Raw genomic sequence first — 14,727 nt, forward strand, 5'->3', positions numbered from 1 at the left:
GGAACCAAAAATCTGAAGGATCTCCTAATCGGTTGAGATTGTCGCAGCCTAATCCAGATACTTTCAGTTCAAATCTATGTTTAAGTGGGGGCAAATCAACAGATTTCAAAGGAATTCCTTTCCAGGTTTGTGTGTGTTTTGGGGTTTCAGCTGCACAGCTTCATCATAATCATCTTTACCCAGAGATTTCAATGAGATTTTCTCTTAGCTAAATATGTATGGGAATATAGCATATGCATAGGATCAGGCTGTTTTATTTTTTTCCCCTTTGACATTTTATCAAATGTGGTATCAGATTGGCAAAGTGCTCCCTTTTGCGTAACTCCCTGACCCAGTGTCAAAGGCTTATTGGTCACCCTTCCTGGACAGCTCTGCTTTTCTCCTCTCCCCCACTTCAATGTCAGCAAAGACACAAAATACCCCACCACAGCTTTTTCCTTCTTTCTCATCCCCTCTAAGCCAGAAACATACCTGCCCCTCACTGCCCATTTGAACAATGAACTGAACTCACAAAGACATACAGTGGTACCTCGGGTTACAGACGCTTCAGGTTACAGACTCCGCTAACCCAGAAATAGTACCTCGGGTTAAGAACTTTGCTTCAGGATGAGAACAGAAATTGTGCGGCAGCAGCGGGAAGCCCCATTAGCTAAAGTAGTACCTCAGGTTAAGAACAGTTTCAAGTTAAGAACGGACAACCAGAACAAATTAAGTTATTAACCCAAGGTACCACTGTATTGCTATGGTTTTCAATGGCTGGCAGGCTGGCTTCAGAGAGGATAGTGCTTCAAGGTGCTTTAGCTTGCTGCTCACAAAAGTGAGAAGATGGAAATGTAAACTGTGGGGTTGGGGGGAAGCAAGAACAGATTGCAAATGCATACTTCAGATTGGCTCAGAATGAAATGCTTGCATCTGATCGGTTGCAGCAGCTCTTCCTAACCGCTGCCATAATTATCTGGAACTTTCAACGGCATTTCCGAGGAACTCCTGATCAATCCCCTGGGGAAAGTGGGGGACATAATCAAAATGGAGGCCCCCAAGGGTCCCGTTATTATTTAAAATCCGCTGGGGACAGGGGTGACACCATAGGGATGATTGTGATTTATTGTGCTGCCCAGAGATGATTGGCCAATGGAAGAGATGGACAGAAACAAGTCAGAGTGTCTCTAAATGTTATGTATTGAATATGAATGTAAGGAACCGAGAAGGGACTGCAGTATAGCTTGGGGAGGGTTAGGGTGGGGCAAGTGCCCCATTTGGCTTAAGGCACCAGCTTCTGCTAGAAGGTAAGTTTTCCTGATATGCTCTGGGGTAAGCAAAAGGTACAGATATTCAGCTTGCTCTAGAACCAAGATGACTGATATAGTTCCTTTGGAGGAATTCAAAGGCTTGTAATTTGCAGCTCCATCGCTGATAAATATACAGAGCAAGTGGAGAGACTAGCAGACATGAAAATCTCAGTCCACCAGCTCCCTCAGCTGGCCATGCACCCACAATTGCATGGAGAATCTCTTTCATGTGTCCTTGAATTAGTCAGGCTCTGTCATTTCTAAACATGTTGATACAAAATCTCTTTAGGTGCGCAGCAGCACAAGGAATGATCTCACTGCTGAATACATCATATGAAAGCAGAGGGGGAGGAAAGTGCCTGAGGCCTTATAGATTCACAAAACCAGATAACTGTTATTGATACCATATAGCCTAAAGAAACGGCTACTACAGAAATTTGGGCTTCACGGCGATAACATTTGCAAACGAACTGTTCGAGATCTCTAGATGACTTTTGAGCAGCTGGCCACTGCAGCAAAACATTATGGTTTAAGCTTGGCTCTGAAGATAACTTGCAAAAAAAATTAAATTCACTGAATAAGAGTTGTATGGTCCTTCTGCCCCCAGATCACTAGACATCTACACCCCCCTCAATAAAAAGCTTATGTGGATGATGTGGGAGGCCTTTTTGAACAAGATTGGTGAACGGGTGGGAGGAATTATCCCAAATAAGGTTTGGATCCAAACATAAATTACAGAACTTAACAGAAGGAAAGTTTACCACCACTTACCCCAGCATTGCCTCACAACCAGATTAGTCAAGAGGGCTTCCCCAACTTTCCAGAGCTTTCGGCAAGCAGCTGAAGGTAGAAGGAATGGCAAACTTTTCTTCCATGACCTTGCTTTAATTAAACTGAATTTTAGGAAGTTTTTGATACTGAAATCTGATTGATTGATAAAAGGCCTACATAAGATGCAACTTGTAACTTGAGTTCATAGGATCAGGACCTAACTACCCTCTGCTCAGAAGCTACACTTACATAAACATCTCTCTTTGAACGTGGCAGTTCCAAAACTTGGGTAACAGAACATACAGGAAAATCTTCACTTTTATTGAGAATCCAGACAAACCACTTCACCACAGCTTCATGCCACTTGACTGAAGAACTTTTTAAGTACCAGCCAACACTTAAAATAGGTTTTCAGAAACAGGGGATTCGGCTGCCTCCCATCTTATGCTTTTCCTTAATGCAGCTGCCTCCACTCTCACAACAACATTGCAGAATGGAAGGATTGATGCCTATATTCATTGTATATGTGTTCAGAATCTAGTTTATAGGGACATATTTGTAGAAGCATTTTTAACCACAGGCTTGCAACAGCATCCCTATATGCCATGAAAAACAGGATAGGGTCAGTTGTAAAAGATCAAAACAAACTAAGCCAGACCAAGGTTAGCTGTATATTTAGGGCACTCTTGGCACCCTTTTTTGGGGAGGGGGGCAGTTGATGAAGTCACAGATCTAGTTTCTAACAGGAACTCTACTCTGCAGCCTCTTATAGTTGTTTTAACTGCGAGTCTTTTAGTTCTTACGCTCTTACAGTTGTTTTAACTGCATGTTTTTATTTGTTTTTAGTTCTTATCTGTTTTAATTATCAGTTTTTATCCATCCATTATCTGTGTTTAATCTTGTATTTTAGTCAGATGTTTTATCCTATGCTTGTTTCTTTGCCCTTATTTGCTCCAACATTTATCAGTTTAAAAAAAATAAAAATCCTAACTGCTATTTTATTTATATGTTGTTGTTGTTTTATCCTGGTCTGTGACCGTAATAAAGTTCATTCATTCATTCAACAGGAACTAAATTTGCTTGTACCTATTGCAACCTGCAGGTGGCTGCTTAGGAGTTTAAATCTCTGGGCATGCTAATTACTGAGCTGGCCAGCTAAGAAACAGGTCTGATGCCTCATCTTCCGCTTAAGTCTTCCTTCAGGCCACAGAAAAGCTAATGGCAGCCCATTTTTAAATTTTCAGCTTCCTTCCCAGTTCACTTTGAAATGAAGTAGTGAAGCAACTTCCCATTCAATGGCAGCAAGTCATTTTTGCTCAGACGTAGCTCTTATCTAACCAACCAGAATGCTCCATTTGTTTCAACAGCAAGAGCAGCTCTCCATTTGCTTTCGAGCCACTCCAAAATCACAGGGCAACAGGCTTGTGTAACATGTTAAAACTATCTTACTCAAAGATCCCATGTCTGGTCCATTTCACTGAAAAATCCTGTGAATTAAACAGAGCCCCCCTTTCCTGCAGGCCATATCCAGTTCTGGTGAATGTTATCATTGCTCTGAACCTGTGGGAAGTAGCCAAAACTATTTAACTATCTAGCATTGTCCATAATTTAAGTCGCGAGATACTATAGAAGAACTGGATTGCAGTGGAAAGCAAAGTCACACCACACTTAAGGACTGATTGTCCCTATTAATGGCAGAGCTTTTTATTTAGAGCCTGGTATTTTTACTATATATATCATTACCAAAAAATAATACAGTAAGGCAATTTCTGAAAATATCATCGTTGTAAGCCAAAACAGTTGTCATTCATACTTCACAGAGAAGTGCATTCACTTAAGAGTTAAGCTCAGTCTAGTCATGGAAGTGAAAAGTAGGTTTAGTACTTGTTCTTCCTCCACCACGAGGAATGATCCTATCCATTTGCAAAAGTGAAGTGTTCCCGCCCCCGTAGGAAAGGGGAGGCATAAAAGCAAACTTTTTCCAGAAAAGGAAGTACTCTCTTACGTTTCACTTATTCAAACATCGTGGTGATTCACTTTTTAACAAGTGAGCTGATAAACCAGTAAGAACCAAAACGCAAACCTCCTAAGTGCCTAGCCTCCTAAAATCTTACAAGACCGCCTAGAAATCCAAAATATTAGGTTAGATTGCAAAAACAACCCTCATGGATGACGCAACATTTCTTATCCAAACACCCAACAATATTTAGATGTTTCTGTGGTGCATGTTAAGTGTGTGGCATAGAAATACAGCCTTATATAATTAAACACACACACACACACACACACACACACACACACACACAACTACTGGTACTTTAAGTACAAACTCCAGAAAAAACTCTTTTAACACAAATGGATTTCCTTATGTATCACACCTCTAGTTAATCAACAAGAGGTCTCTATTGTTTTGGCATGTTCTCCATCTTATATGGCTCGTTTTGCTTTAGCAAAATCCAAACCAAAATTTTAAGCTTCCATCCACTATCAAGATGCCCCACTGCTTAGCTCTTGTGATTTCTCTGCAGTTCATAGTCAATCACACTGTGCAGTAACTCTTGCTTCTTTTAAATGAAAATAAAGAAATGCATTCTTACTTGTTTGGGGAATGGAGTGCTACTATGCAGTTTAAACTTGACAGGAGCAGTGCTCCTAAACCCAGTATGTTCCTTTGTGTTCCCCATGACCCTTTACAATTCATGGGTTGAGTTTTATTATGGAAAGAAAGTGCATTACTTTTGCACAAAAAGAAGAGTGTTCTGTATTCTAAGGACTATGTTCACTATAGCAAGCAAGTGGAGAGTGTTTGAATACAGCATTCAAACACCTATCCTGTTTTGCACAAACATATGGAACCAATGTTAGTTTCTCCCCCAAGCTAAGAGGGTTCAGCTTTGATTGGTGGCCTTTAAACAGTCATATAAAAGTAATGAGAGATGGAACACCCTTTGGTGAAATTGGGTGTTCCACATTTCCCCCACCCCAAAAGGTTTTGAAATCCAAAACTCCCCAAAACTAGTGGTTTTCCAACTTCACTGTTGGAAAATGTGCCAAATGGAGGTAAATCACTGAAGACCCCTTTTCAATGGAAGTCCAAGTGTATCCTGACTCATTTGGCAGAGTATATTTAGGAATGGAGTGCCAACTGATTGGCAGTACTACTGTTTCTCTACCATGGAGAAAAGCCAAGGATAAGAACTGCTGTTGAATTTTAACTTGCCAAGAGGAAGAAATGGTTGAACTTCTGTATCAGAGCAGCTCTAATACAGAACATTTTAAATACCTAAAAGGATTAAGTTGGCATCATCAGCCAATCAACATTTTCCTCAAGGATAAAAGTATCCTGATCGAACGTGAATTCATGTCTATAGCATCTTCCAAGAGGCTCATTGTCACAATCATCCCTCCTGCAATACCTCAATTTGCGCATGCCCCTTTTGGCAGCACACTCCACAATATAATTAAGCTGATGTATTTTACACTTGGAAGTAATAGGCACTAAAAGCAATGAGAGCAAAATAAGTGCTTCAGTTTGAAGTACATTGCAATGTTTACTGCTTTACCTTAAAATTGTCACTGTCGCACGCTGCTTACAGATGTTCTTAAATTAAATCAATTGATTCTTTTTAAGTAACCTGAGGCACCCTGAGACAGCTGCAAGAAGGAATTTGGGGTGTTTTGCTAATCATTCCAATTAGCTGCAGTTTACCGTAACATATAGACTCGGACAAACTGTGGTTACTCTTAACTGTGGTTAAAGGAAAAGGCCAACTTCAAACCATGGTTTACAAGGTTGGCATGCTCCCTAAACCATAGTTGAGGCTAACTACAGTTTGTCTGGGTTTGGGTGTAAATGGTAAACTGCCGTCGATTGTAAACAGAAATAAAAACAAACATGAAAGCGTGCCATCTCCTCCTTATGGCTGTGCTGTGGTCTTGGTGGTGGGGAGGAAGTTTTTGAAACTGAGGTTCATGTACATTAACACTGTGCTATAGTTAGAGTTATATCCAAATTGAGTGGCAAGAGTTCATCGGGAGTTACCATAAAGTAAATGGGCACGGAACTACAGCCTTTACATAATCAAAGGACTGGCCTTTGCTATGACAATTTAAACGAACTAATTAAAGTTATTCTCATATATGTGGATTCCGTCTTCAGATTATTACAGTTCACCCAGGCAATGTGCGTAATCTCCAATTCAAGGTTTCCAAATAGCAACATTTTCTGATTTAGTACATAGCAGCTTCATGTTTTCAACACTGGGGCTCTCTTCATTCTGGATTGTGTCTGCAGTTACAGCTTCACTCCAAAGGCTTGTTGTTTTTAACTGCAAGCTGCAGAGCCTATCCACAGGCAAACCTATTTCTGAATAGGTGGCATGGTACAGTGGTACTTCAGGTTAAGAACTTAATTCGTTCTGGAGGTCCGTTCTTAACCTGAAACTGTTCTTAACCTGAGGTACCACTTTAGCTAATGGGGCCTTTTGCTGCCGCCGCGCTGCTACCACCCAATTTCTGTTCTCATCCTGAAGCAAAGTTCTTAACCCGAGGTACTATTTCTGGGTTAGCAGAGTCTGTAACCTGAAGCATCTGTAACCTGAAGCGTCTGTAACCCGAGGTACCACTGTACTATGTTTCAAGTAGACTCCCATTTTAACTCAAGTTCCTTATTATTCCTGTAATGACTTGTGCTTATGCACCACAGAAAGGCACAAATAAGGCACAATGAGGCACTTCAATGGAAGAGGCATATTTTCCCAATGAAATGAAATGCACTAAGGAGCTATGGTGCAAAATTAACTTTTGTTTAAAAACAAACAAACAAACAAACAAACAAACAAACAAACAAACAAACCCAAAACCCCGTGTACACTCAAAATCTTCCACCAAAAAATGTGAGGACAGGCGTTAATGTTTTAAGGCCATGGGGCCATTTTAGAAATGGCTGCACTGCAGTCAGAGTAACATAGCTACTGCTCTCCAGGTTTGAGTTCTTAAGAAAACTAGTTTTGCATGTTTGTTGCAGAAGTGAGCTGTACATCGTGCTAGTTCTTTCCTTTGCCCCTGCACCCTGTGACTAAAGCATCCCCTCCTCTAATTCCTATAGCAAGCTTTGCTTTTGCTTTTTTATTATAAGGGAAACAGTTTTTCTAGCTAACATTCGATACACTATTATGCACACCAGTTATTTTGACTGTAAAGATGGTAGGCCTTGCTCCATGACTGAGGTACAAGCTTTGAGCTCTCTCTTTGTATTACAGTGGTATCTCGGTTTTCAAACATAATCCGTTCCGGAAGACCATTCGAGTTCCAAAACATTTGAAAACTCAATACGGAAAACTCAGTATAGCTGTGTGGCATGTTCGACTTCCGAGGCATGTTCAAAAACAAAAGCATTTGCTTCTGGGTTTATCGCGTTCGAGTTCCGAAACGTTCGTCAACAGAGAGGTTCAAAAACCGACGTACCACTGTATGTCTGTCTTCACCACAAAACCAGGCCAGTATTAAAGTGTGAAAGTACGGGATTAAATGGGTCTTTGCTTCAAATATAGCATACCATTTATATACTCTCTCTCTCTCCACAGCTTGCAGCAATTTTGGAAAGCCAGCATCTGTTTATGACACCACAGAATCAAGATGTCATTTACTGCTACCACAGGAATTTTAGGCTGAAGCAAGGTCTTTCGATTAGTAGGTTGAGCTGCATCAGAAACACTTACCTACCTTGTCAGAAGAGATTCTGTATAGGAACCAGCCATTTCTGTCCCAAAATACTGATCCAACTATTGCCAGGAGTAAATGTGTACACAGTGGATTCCAAATCATCCATCTTTGTTCAGGCACAACTTTGGCTGTATTTGACAGCAAGCATCAAAGATACACCAGGCATGCTAAAAGGCTCCAATCAGAGACTTGTCTATAATAATGAAAACCCTTACTCAGAAGAATAAGGAGGACAGCTATGACTAACTTCTTCAGAACTGTGTATGATGCAGAGTTCAAGTTAACATCCTGTGTAAACACAGCCCTAGTTTAGGTAAAAGGCGAGTAAACTGAAACAGAACACATTCAGGGTCCACAACATACCAAAGTACACGAAACAAAAAGCTTTCAAAGGGATTTAGTATTATAAATATATCATCTTTGTCACAAAACACCTCAGCTGGGGAAAAAGTTTGCCATTCTGGGAATGGAAGTGTGCGTCTTCTCATCATACAAATTGTTTTTATACAAATCAAACTCCGAGACTAAGGCACAATGCTGTGTTTTAAGCCCACAATGTTCTTGTCTCTATGGATCCATAGTGTTTTTTCGCTAGTTACAAAACGATAAAAGCAGCAATCGATTTTTAAAAGGAAGAAGCTGAATCGTGATATGGTTCAGAAGAAAATTCATACTTGGAAAGCAAGTCCTGTCCCTCCCACAAAACTGTTCTTGGAAAGCTGCAAAAAGTACAGAACTGCTTGAGCAACTATATAGTTATGTGCATAACTGCTGGCTCACTTTTTTTAGGATCACCGGCCAGGTTCATCCAAGAGGCATTTTTTAAAATATAAAAAAGGAAGACTTTCTGTGTTTGAACTTTCACAATGCTGGAAAAGTCACCCAGAAAGTTAAGGCTCATGGACACAGCCCTTGATCTTTTGCATTCGATGGGGGAGTTTTGCTACGGATGTCAATGGGATGCAGCTCACAGTCCTTGTCTACAGTTCTATAGCCATGGTCAGGCATTCTTAAAAACAAGGAACAGAAGTGGAAGACATGTATAGCATCTTACCCTCCAAGCAAACAAAGTCATTTTGGCCATGGAAACTCAAAACATTCAAAATCAATTACACTCTCTCTATAAAAAATTTAAAACGGTATATTAGCAAAGACATTTGTCCTTATGTAAAAGAAGGTCCAGAGATGAAGAACTGGTTGGCACTGGAGACAAAAGTTGTAGGGGAGTGTTAGTGTAAAACTATCAGTGTTAATCAAGGAAAACGTGGGAGGAAGTTGCAATTTGCACAAAAAGGAAGAGAAAAGGGAGAGGTTTGGATCAGTCCGACTCTGATAAACTACACGGTCTTCGAAATTCTTGCCCACGTTCATGGATCCACTTATTGGATACTACAGGAAAAGGAAGAGAGAAGAGGCACATTTACATACGGTTACTCACACCTGGCTAAACTCAGTGAATACATATTAGTCTGTAAAAGACTGCTCTGGTTACAGAATGGCAACTTCCCAAAGTCTAACTAAAAACATGGCAGGACAAATTACTTCCTGTTTATTGTTGAACAATGAGATTATTATTTTTTACCATTACTAACAACCCTGTGAGGTGATTTAACACCTGGTAATATTGATCTGAAAGGATCAATACTGAACTTGCTGTGGAAAACCCCACCTACCTACAATGAATTATACAGTAGCCAGCAAACTGGACTTGCTTAGGTTTCATCTCCCTACGCATCGCTCTCACATTTCATTTAAGAATGGTATTTTTGTTGTTCTTATCTTTTGTCTATGTGCATATGTTTCAAAATGCGGCAGCTATGATATCTGTGCAAATTCTCTGGTTTCATACTTACCCCATTTGTTTCCGACTAATACAGGACAGGCAGCATGCCGTGTGCTGTAGTCCCCTTCACCACTTGGAAAAAGATTGTACCAAAATACAGCTGTCCCCTGGGAAGATATAAAGCGGAGTTGACTCATTAAACTGCTTTCAGTTTAACTTCTGGAAAGTGAAAAGCTAAGGCAGGCTAAAAACAGGCGGAACCACAGGCAACAGCAAAAGTGTGGGAAATGTACTGATGATTACCGGTACTAACCCCCTGCGATTTATAAGTGCGCTTCAGCGCTATGCTCACACATCACCTATTGAGCCCCTGGCAGCGATGCGAATTTTCCGTAAAATTTTGAATTAATCTGCACAGGGTGTTTCATATCAAAAAAAATTCCGTTTGCATTGGAAAAATTTTCTATTAGTAATAATAATAATAATAATAATAATAATAATAATAATAATGATATTTTATTATTTATACCCCGCCCATCTGACTGGGCTTCCCCAGCAAGTTTGGGCGGCTTCCAACAAAATATTAAAGTACAGTAATGCATCAAACATTAAAAGCTTCCCTGAACAGGGCTGGCTTAAGATGTCTGGTAGTTGTTTTTCTCTTTGACATCTGGTGGGAGGGAGTTCCACCGGGTGGGTGCCACTACAGAGAAGGCCCTCCACCTGGTTCCCTGTAACTTGGCTTCTCGCAGTGAGGGAAACACCAGAAGGCCCTCGGCACTGGACCTCAGTGTCCAAGCAGAAGGATGGGGGTGGACACGCTCCTTCAGGTATACTGGACCGAGGCCATTTAGGGCTTTAAAGGTCAGCACCAACACTTTGAATTGTGCTCGGAAATGTACTGGGAGCCTAATGCGCACTTTACCTCTAAGCCAGGATATGTGTATGTACCAATCTTCTCATTCAGAACATTTCACACAGCTTCATTATATGATGCAGCATAGATGGCTTTTAAGTGGAAGGAATAGTATGGAGACTGTCAGCTATGATATACAGGTATTTCACCTACCTTTCTAGGCCAAACGCTAGCTCCTACTTCAGGAAATACCGTCGCTCCTCCTGCTGCCACATCACTCATCTGACAAAAGAAATGGTGTGAGCCATTAAGCTAGCCACTCCAAAAAGTAATCCCACAGATTTCACTACTGATCTGATCTCAAGGGTACTGCAGCACTTTGTAGGGGGGTTTTTTTGCCACTGACGTTTTGAACAATAAGGCAGATTGATTTTTTTAAAAAAGGGGTATGCCTGTACCACACGGATATCTAAAGTACTCCACTAGAAGCACACAGTACTACATTCTAGTACAGGAAGCACCAACCTGTACATGAAAGGAAACCCCATCATCTATGGGGAATACGCTGCGGATTCTGGAATGATACCTGGGCAGGTACAGATTGCATTACAAGCCTTAAGAGACAGAGGATATTTGTGACAAAGGTACCTAGCTAGACACAGACATTTCATTCATTTAGGTTTGTGACCCTTTCTTTCAATTCTCAAGATGTAGGACACTGTAGTTTTCTATTTTAAAAACAAAACAATTGAAGAACTATGGTCCCTAGCAGCAGGCAAGCTAGTGATGCTCGCCTGACCTCCCGTGGCCCACATTACTGCTGCGTACCGGGAGATAAAGGTGAGGTTGGTGCAGGGAAAATGCACCATGGTGACCTCACTGTCACTCTCCTCCTTCCTTCCCCACCTCCTAGGAAGCAGCATCAACATGGGAAACAGTGAGTGTTGATGCACGGCTACTTGCTATGCTACCATAACACAAACAGGAGAATTATGAAAAGAACCACACATTTCCTCATAATTTTCACTGTGTGAGAGAAGCTCTTTTGGTGACATGGTTGAATCTTGCCTCCAAAGCATCTTACTTACATAGAATAACCATGTTGCGATTCTGTTGCCTGTACCCAGTTCTTTGAAGGCATCCGGCTCATCTTTCTGTGTAGAAAAACATGCAGTACAAGGTCTTACTGTACAAGCGAAACCCAACAATGGCACACAGTGTTAGCGCTAGGGTAGACATTTACAAATATTAATTTTTAGAATGCATGATGTAAGTAAGGGAAAATTAGTAGTAGTTACCTGAAAAATTATCAAGCATTTCACCCAGAAGTTAAAGGTATCCATTCAAATAAGCTGTCATTTCAGCATTTGAGTTTTACACTATCAGCATACAAAGTTCTTAAAGCATAAGGTATGCTTCTGGTGTCCTGGGACCTGGTTAGACTTTACTTACTAGGTTATCCTAACATGGCATCTCTCTGATGCTGCGACTGAGAACTCTTAACTCCTTCCAGTGATGGATAACAAGAGAGAGAGAATGGAATGAGCCAACAGGAATGAGATTTGGACACTGTAAGTTATTGTTGATGTATTGCTGATGCTTAAGATATCACTAATGACAGTTGTATAATTTCATTAGGCTGCAGAGCAAAGGGAGAGAAGGGAAGCAGAGCTATTCCATTTGTTCTGCTATGAGTTCAGCTGCTCTCCCTCAACTCTCACCTAGAAAGCAGCCCTTCTATCAGGCTATCTGAACAGTTCTGATCCCGGCTGATCAATATAAGAACTGTAACTTTAAGGATGGATGCCTAAGCTTACATGTTTCCTCCTCCCTCCCCATTTGTTTTTCGTTGTGTGTCATGACTTTTTGGTTGTAAGCCTGAGGGCAAGGGCTATCTTTTTTAAAAAATTGATCTGTAAGCTGCTCTGGGAGCCTTCTTGGATGAAAAGCAGTGTAAATCCAATCCAATCCAAATAACTTTAATGCAGTAGCCACTGGCCATGACAAATCTGAATCAAAAATAAATACAAGCAAAAGGGGTGTCGCGCCACAAATAATGGTCTCTATTTACATCTCTCCGTCTCCCTTATAGTTCACTGCTATATTGTCCAGGGTCTTCTTTCTGATCTTTTTGGCCGCTAAAGGAAAAAGGGTGACTTTATGAGTCACTGAAGTGTTTACATTGCTAAGAACCTTCTCTGCTGGGAAGAGACATCTTTCCTGTAAGGTGAGAAATTGCCTCCTGGGTCCAATGTATAGTGGGCAATATAGTAAATAGTGTAAGGCAGGCATGGGCAACCTTCAGCCCTCCAGATGTTTTCGCCTACAACTCCCATGATCCCTAGCTAACAGGACCAGTGGTCAGGGATGATGGGAATTGTAGTCCAAAACATCTGGAGGGCCGAAGGTTGCCTATGCCTGGTGTAAGATGTCTTCCACCTGCGGTTGCACGGATATACAAAGTAACTATGCTTTTAAAAAATAAATACATGAAGTTCTGGGGAACATGGTCTCAGAAATCCCATGAAGATAGCCATCACAATCTAGAAAAGTAACATGACTTTTGAAGGCACATAATCTTTTTAGGCAGAACAAGTTTCCATTGCTCTCTCCTACATCTGCAGATTAGAGGAATTGGTCTAAAAATCAAAAAGAACAACCAGGCAACAAGAAATTGTATGCTGACCACCAACTGCAACTCAAGGCAACCAGAAGTTTAAAATATACTTGGCAATTTAAATGATTTATGTCAAAGCAAACAATGTGCTTTTCTCCCCTAGAATTAGAAGGGATTTTTTTCCCCACTGCTCAACCCTAATTGCTTTCACATGTACATGCTTGGGAAGAATCCACTGTTTCCCACACATTATATTATTGGATGCTATTTTAGTATATTAAGGCGGCACTCATACATACTTACTTGGGAGTAAGACCCATTTAAGTCAATGGGTTTTACTTCTGCAAATATGTTGGAAGGGTGCATTATTAGACATATGTATCTGGGAGGAAGCCCCATTTAATAAAGTGAGATTTACTGAACAGGATCGCACAGCAAAGATATTCTTTCAAAAACAGGCTTTTTTCTAAACACATGCATGAGAGGAAAAAACGATTAACAACATGCATCATATAAGCCAATATAGACTTACTGTATATAATTTTTTAAGGCGGGGGGGGGGGCGAATCAAGATTTATGTTAAGGCAATAATTTTAATAAATGTATGGTGGGCTCAAACAAAAATGTTAATCGACGGTGTTATTTAACACATAAATGCCCTGTAAACCACCATTTGAGATCATTTGCCCTATTTCTTGCAGCCTTGTCCCAATATAAAATAAAAGAGAGTATTAAAAAAAATCAAAAATCTGGCAGGCCACCCAGAAGTAAATATAAGCTAACATGAAGAGATACAGAGATGTTATCCCTTCGAGATCACTTGGTTCCTCTAAGCTGTGCAGCAACTTAAAACAGGTGTATAAACCTGTTAACAGTTTCAGTGATCTGAAACCCATAAATATCCAAGCCTGCCTAAACCCATTTGGATTTTTTTAAAAAAGCCCTTCACCCTATGGTTGGTTGCAGATATATCACTATGACATAAGAGCTTTTGGGGTTTTTTTAATACCATCACCTTAAATGTACCAGCCACCATTTCCTGCAGTTTCCACCTTTAATCCTTTCATTCACTTAACAGCATTTCACTTTAACATTTTGGTAATATTTGTTATTCTCTGCTGTTCAAATGGTGGTTTAGAGGACTTTAATCATTTCACATTGATTAGAAGACTTGAATGTAACACAAACACTCAATTAAACATTTGTGCCACAGGCCGAAAGGCCTAGGCTTCAAACTATTTCATTTTTCACCCATCTCTTTACTTGCCCGAGCAAAGTCATAGTGGGGCTCATACTGTCCTCCCACTCCATAATTTGCTACCTAGAAGAAAGAAACACAGTGCGTGTAAAGCACAAAGGCAGGACAGAGAAAGACTTACCCTTCCAAAATCAAAATGAGGCTCGTACTGGCCTCCTACGCCGTAGTTGGCAACCTAGAGCAGAAGAAGAACAAACAAACAATGAACTACCCAGGGTGAGAGATGAAGTATCTGCTTCATAGGTACGTTGATGCTTTGCTAACAAGGAGTGTCATAAAATCAAGCCCAGGAACAATGTGTGTGGTGGGGCGCAGCAGTGGCAAGGTTGGAGCTATGAAGGTGCACCATCAGGAACACCTGACTGGCAGGTCCCACCCACTGCAACTACATGGTCCCAACCCCACTGCCACCCTGTCATCTGGTGATAG

At 40.8% G+C, this 14,727-nt stretch overlaps 1 protein-coding gene across 4 annotated transcripts in view; it reads right to left on the minus strand.

The window, feature by feature from the left end:
- Window positions 1–8,903: 8,903 nt before the first annotated feature.
- P4HA1 (prolyl 4-hydroxylase subunit alpha 1) overlaps window positions 8,904–14,727 on the minus strand; it is a 28,880-nt gene continuing 23,056 nt past the window's right edge. For 2 of the 4 annotated variants that reach the window (XM_081861807.1, XM_081861806.1), the window contains exons 11-15: window positions 14,308–14,361; window positions 11,512–11,577; window positions 10,637–10,705; window positions 9,638–9,734; window positions 8,904–9,173 (exon numbers count right to left, since the gene is read on the minus strand). In XM_081861807.1, coding sequence (XP_081717933.1) covers window positions 9,103–9,173; window positions 9,638–9,734; window positions 10,637–10,705; window positions 11,512–11,577; window positions 14,308–14,361 — 357 coding nt within the window. In that variant the 3' untranslated portion in view covers window positions 8,904–9,102. Of the gene's footprint in view, window positions 9,174–9,637; window positions 9,735–10,636; window positions 10,706–11,511; window positions 11,578–14,307; window positions 14,362–14,419; window positions 14,474–14,727 lie in introns of all 4 variants that reach the window. The other 2 variants (XM_081861805.1, XM_081861804.1) reach the window with 1 other exon arrangement.

The sequence above is a fragment of the Podarcis erhardii genome, assembly GCF_964252035.2.
Source record: "Podarcis erhardii genome assembly, chromosome: 5".
Taxonomy (NCBI): domain Eukaryota; kingdom Metazoa; phylum Chordata; class Lepidosauria; order Squamata; family Lacertidae; genus Podarcis; species Podarcis erhardii.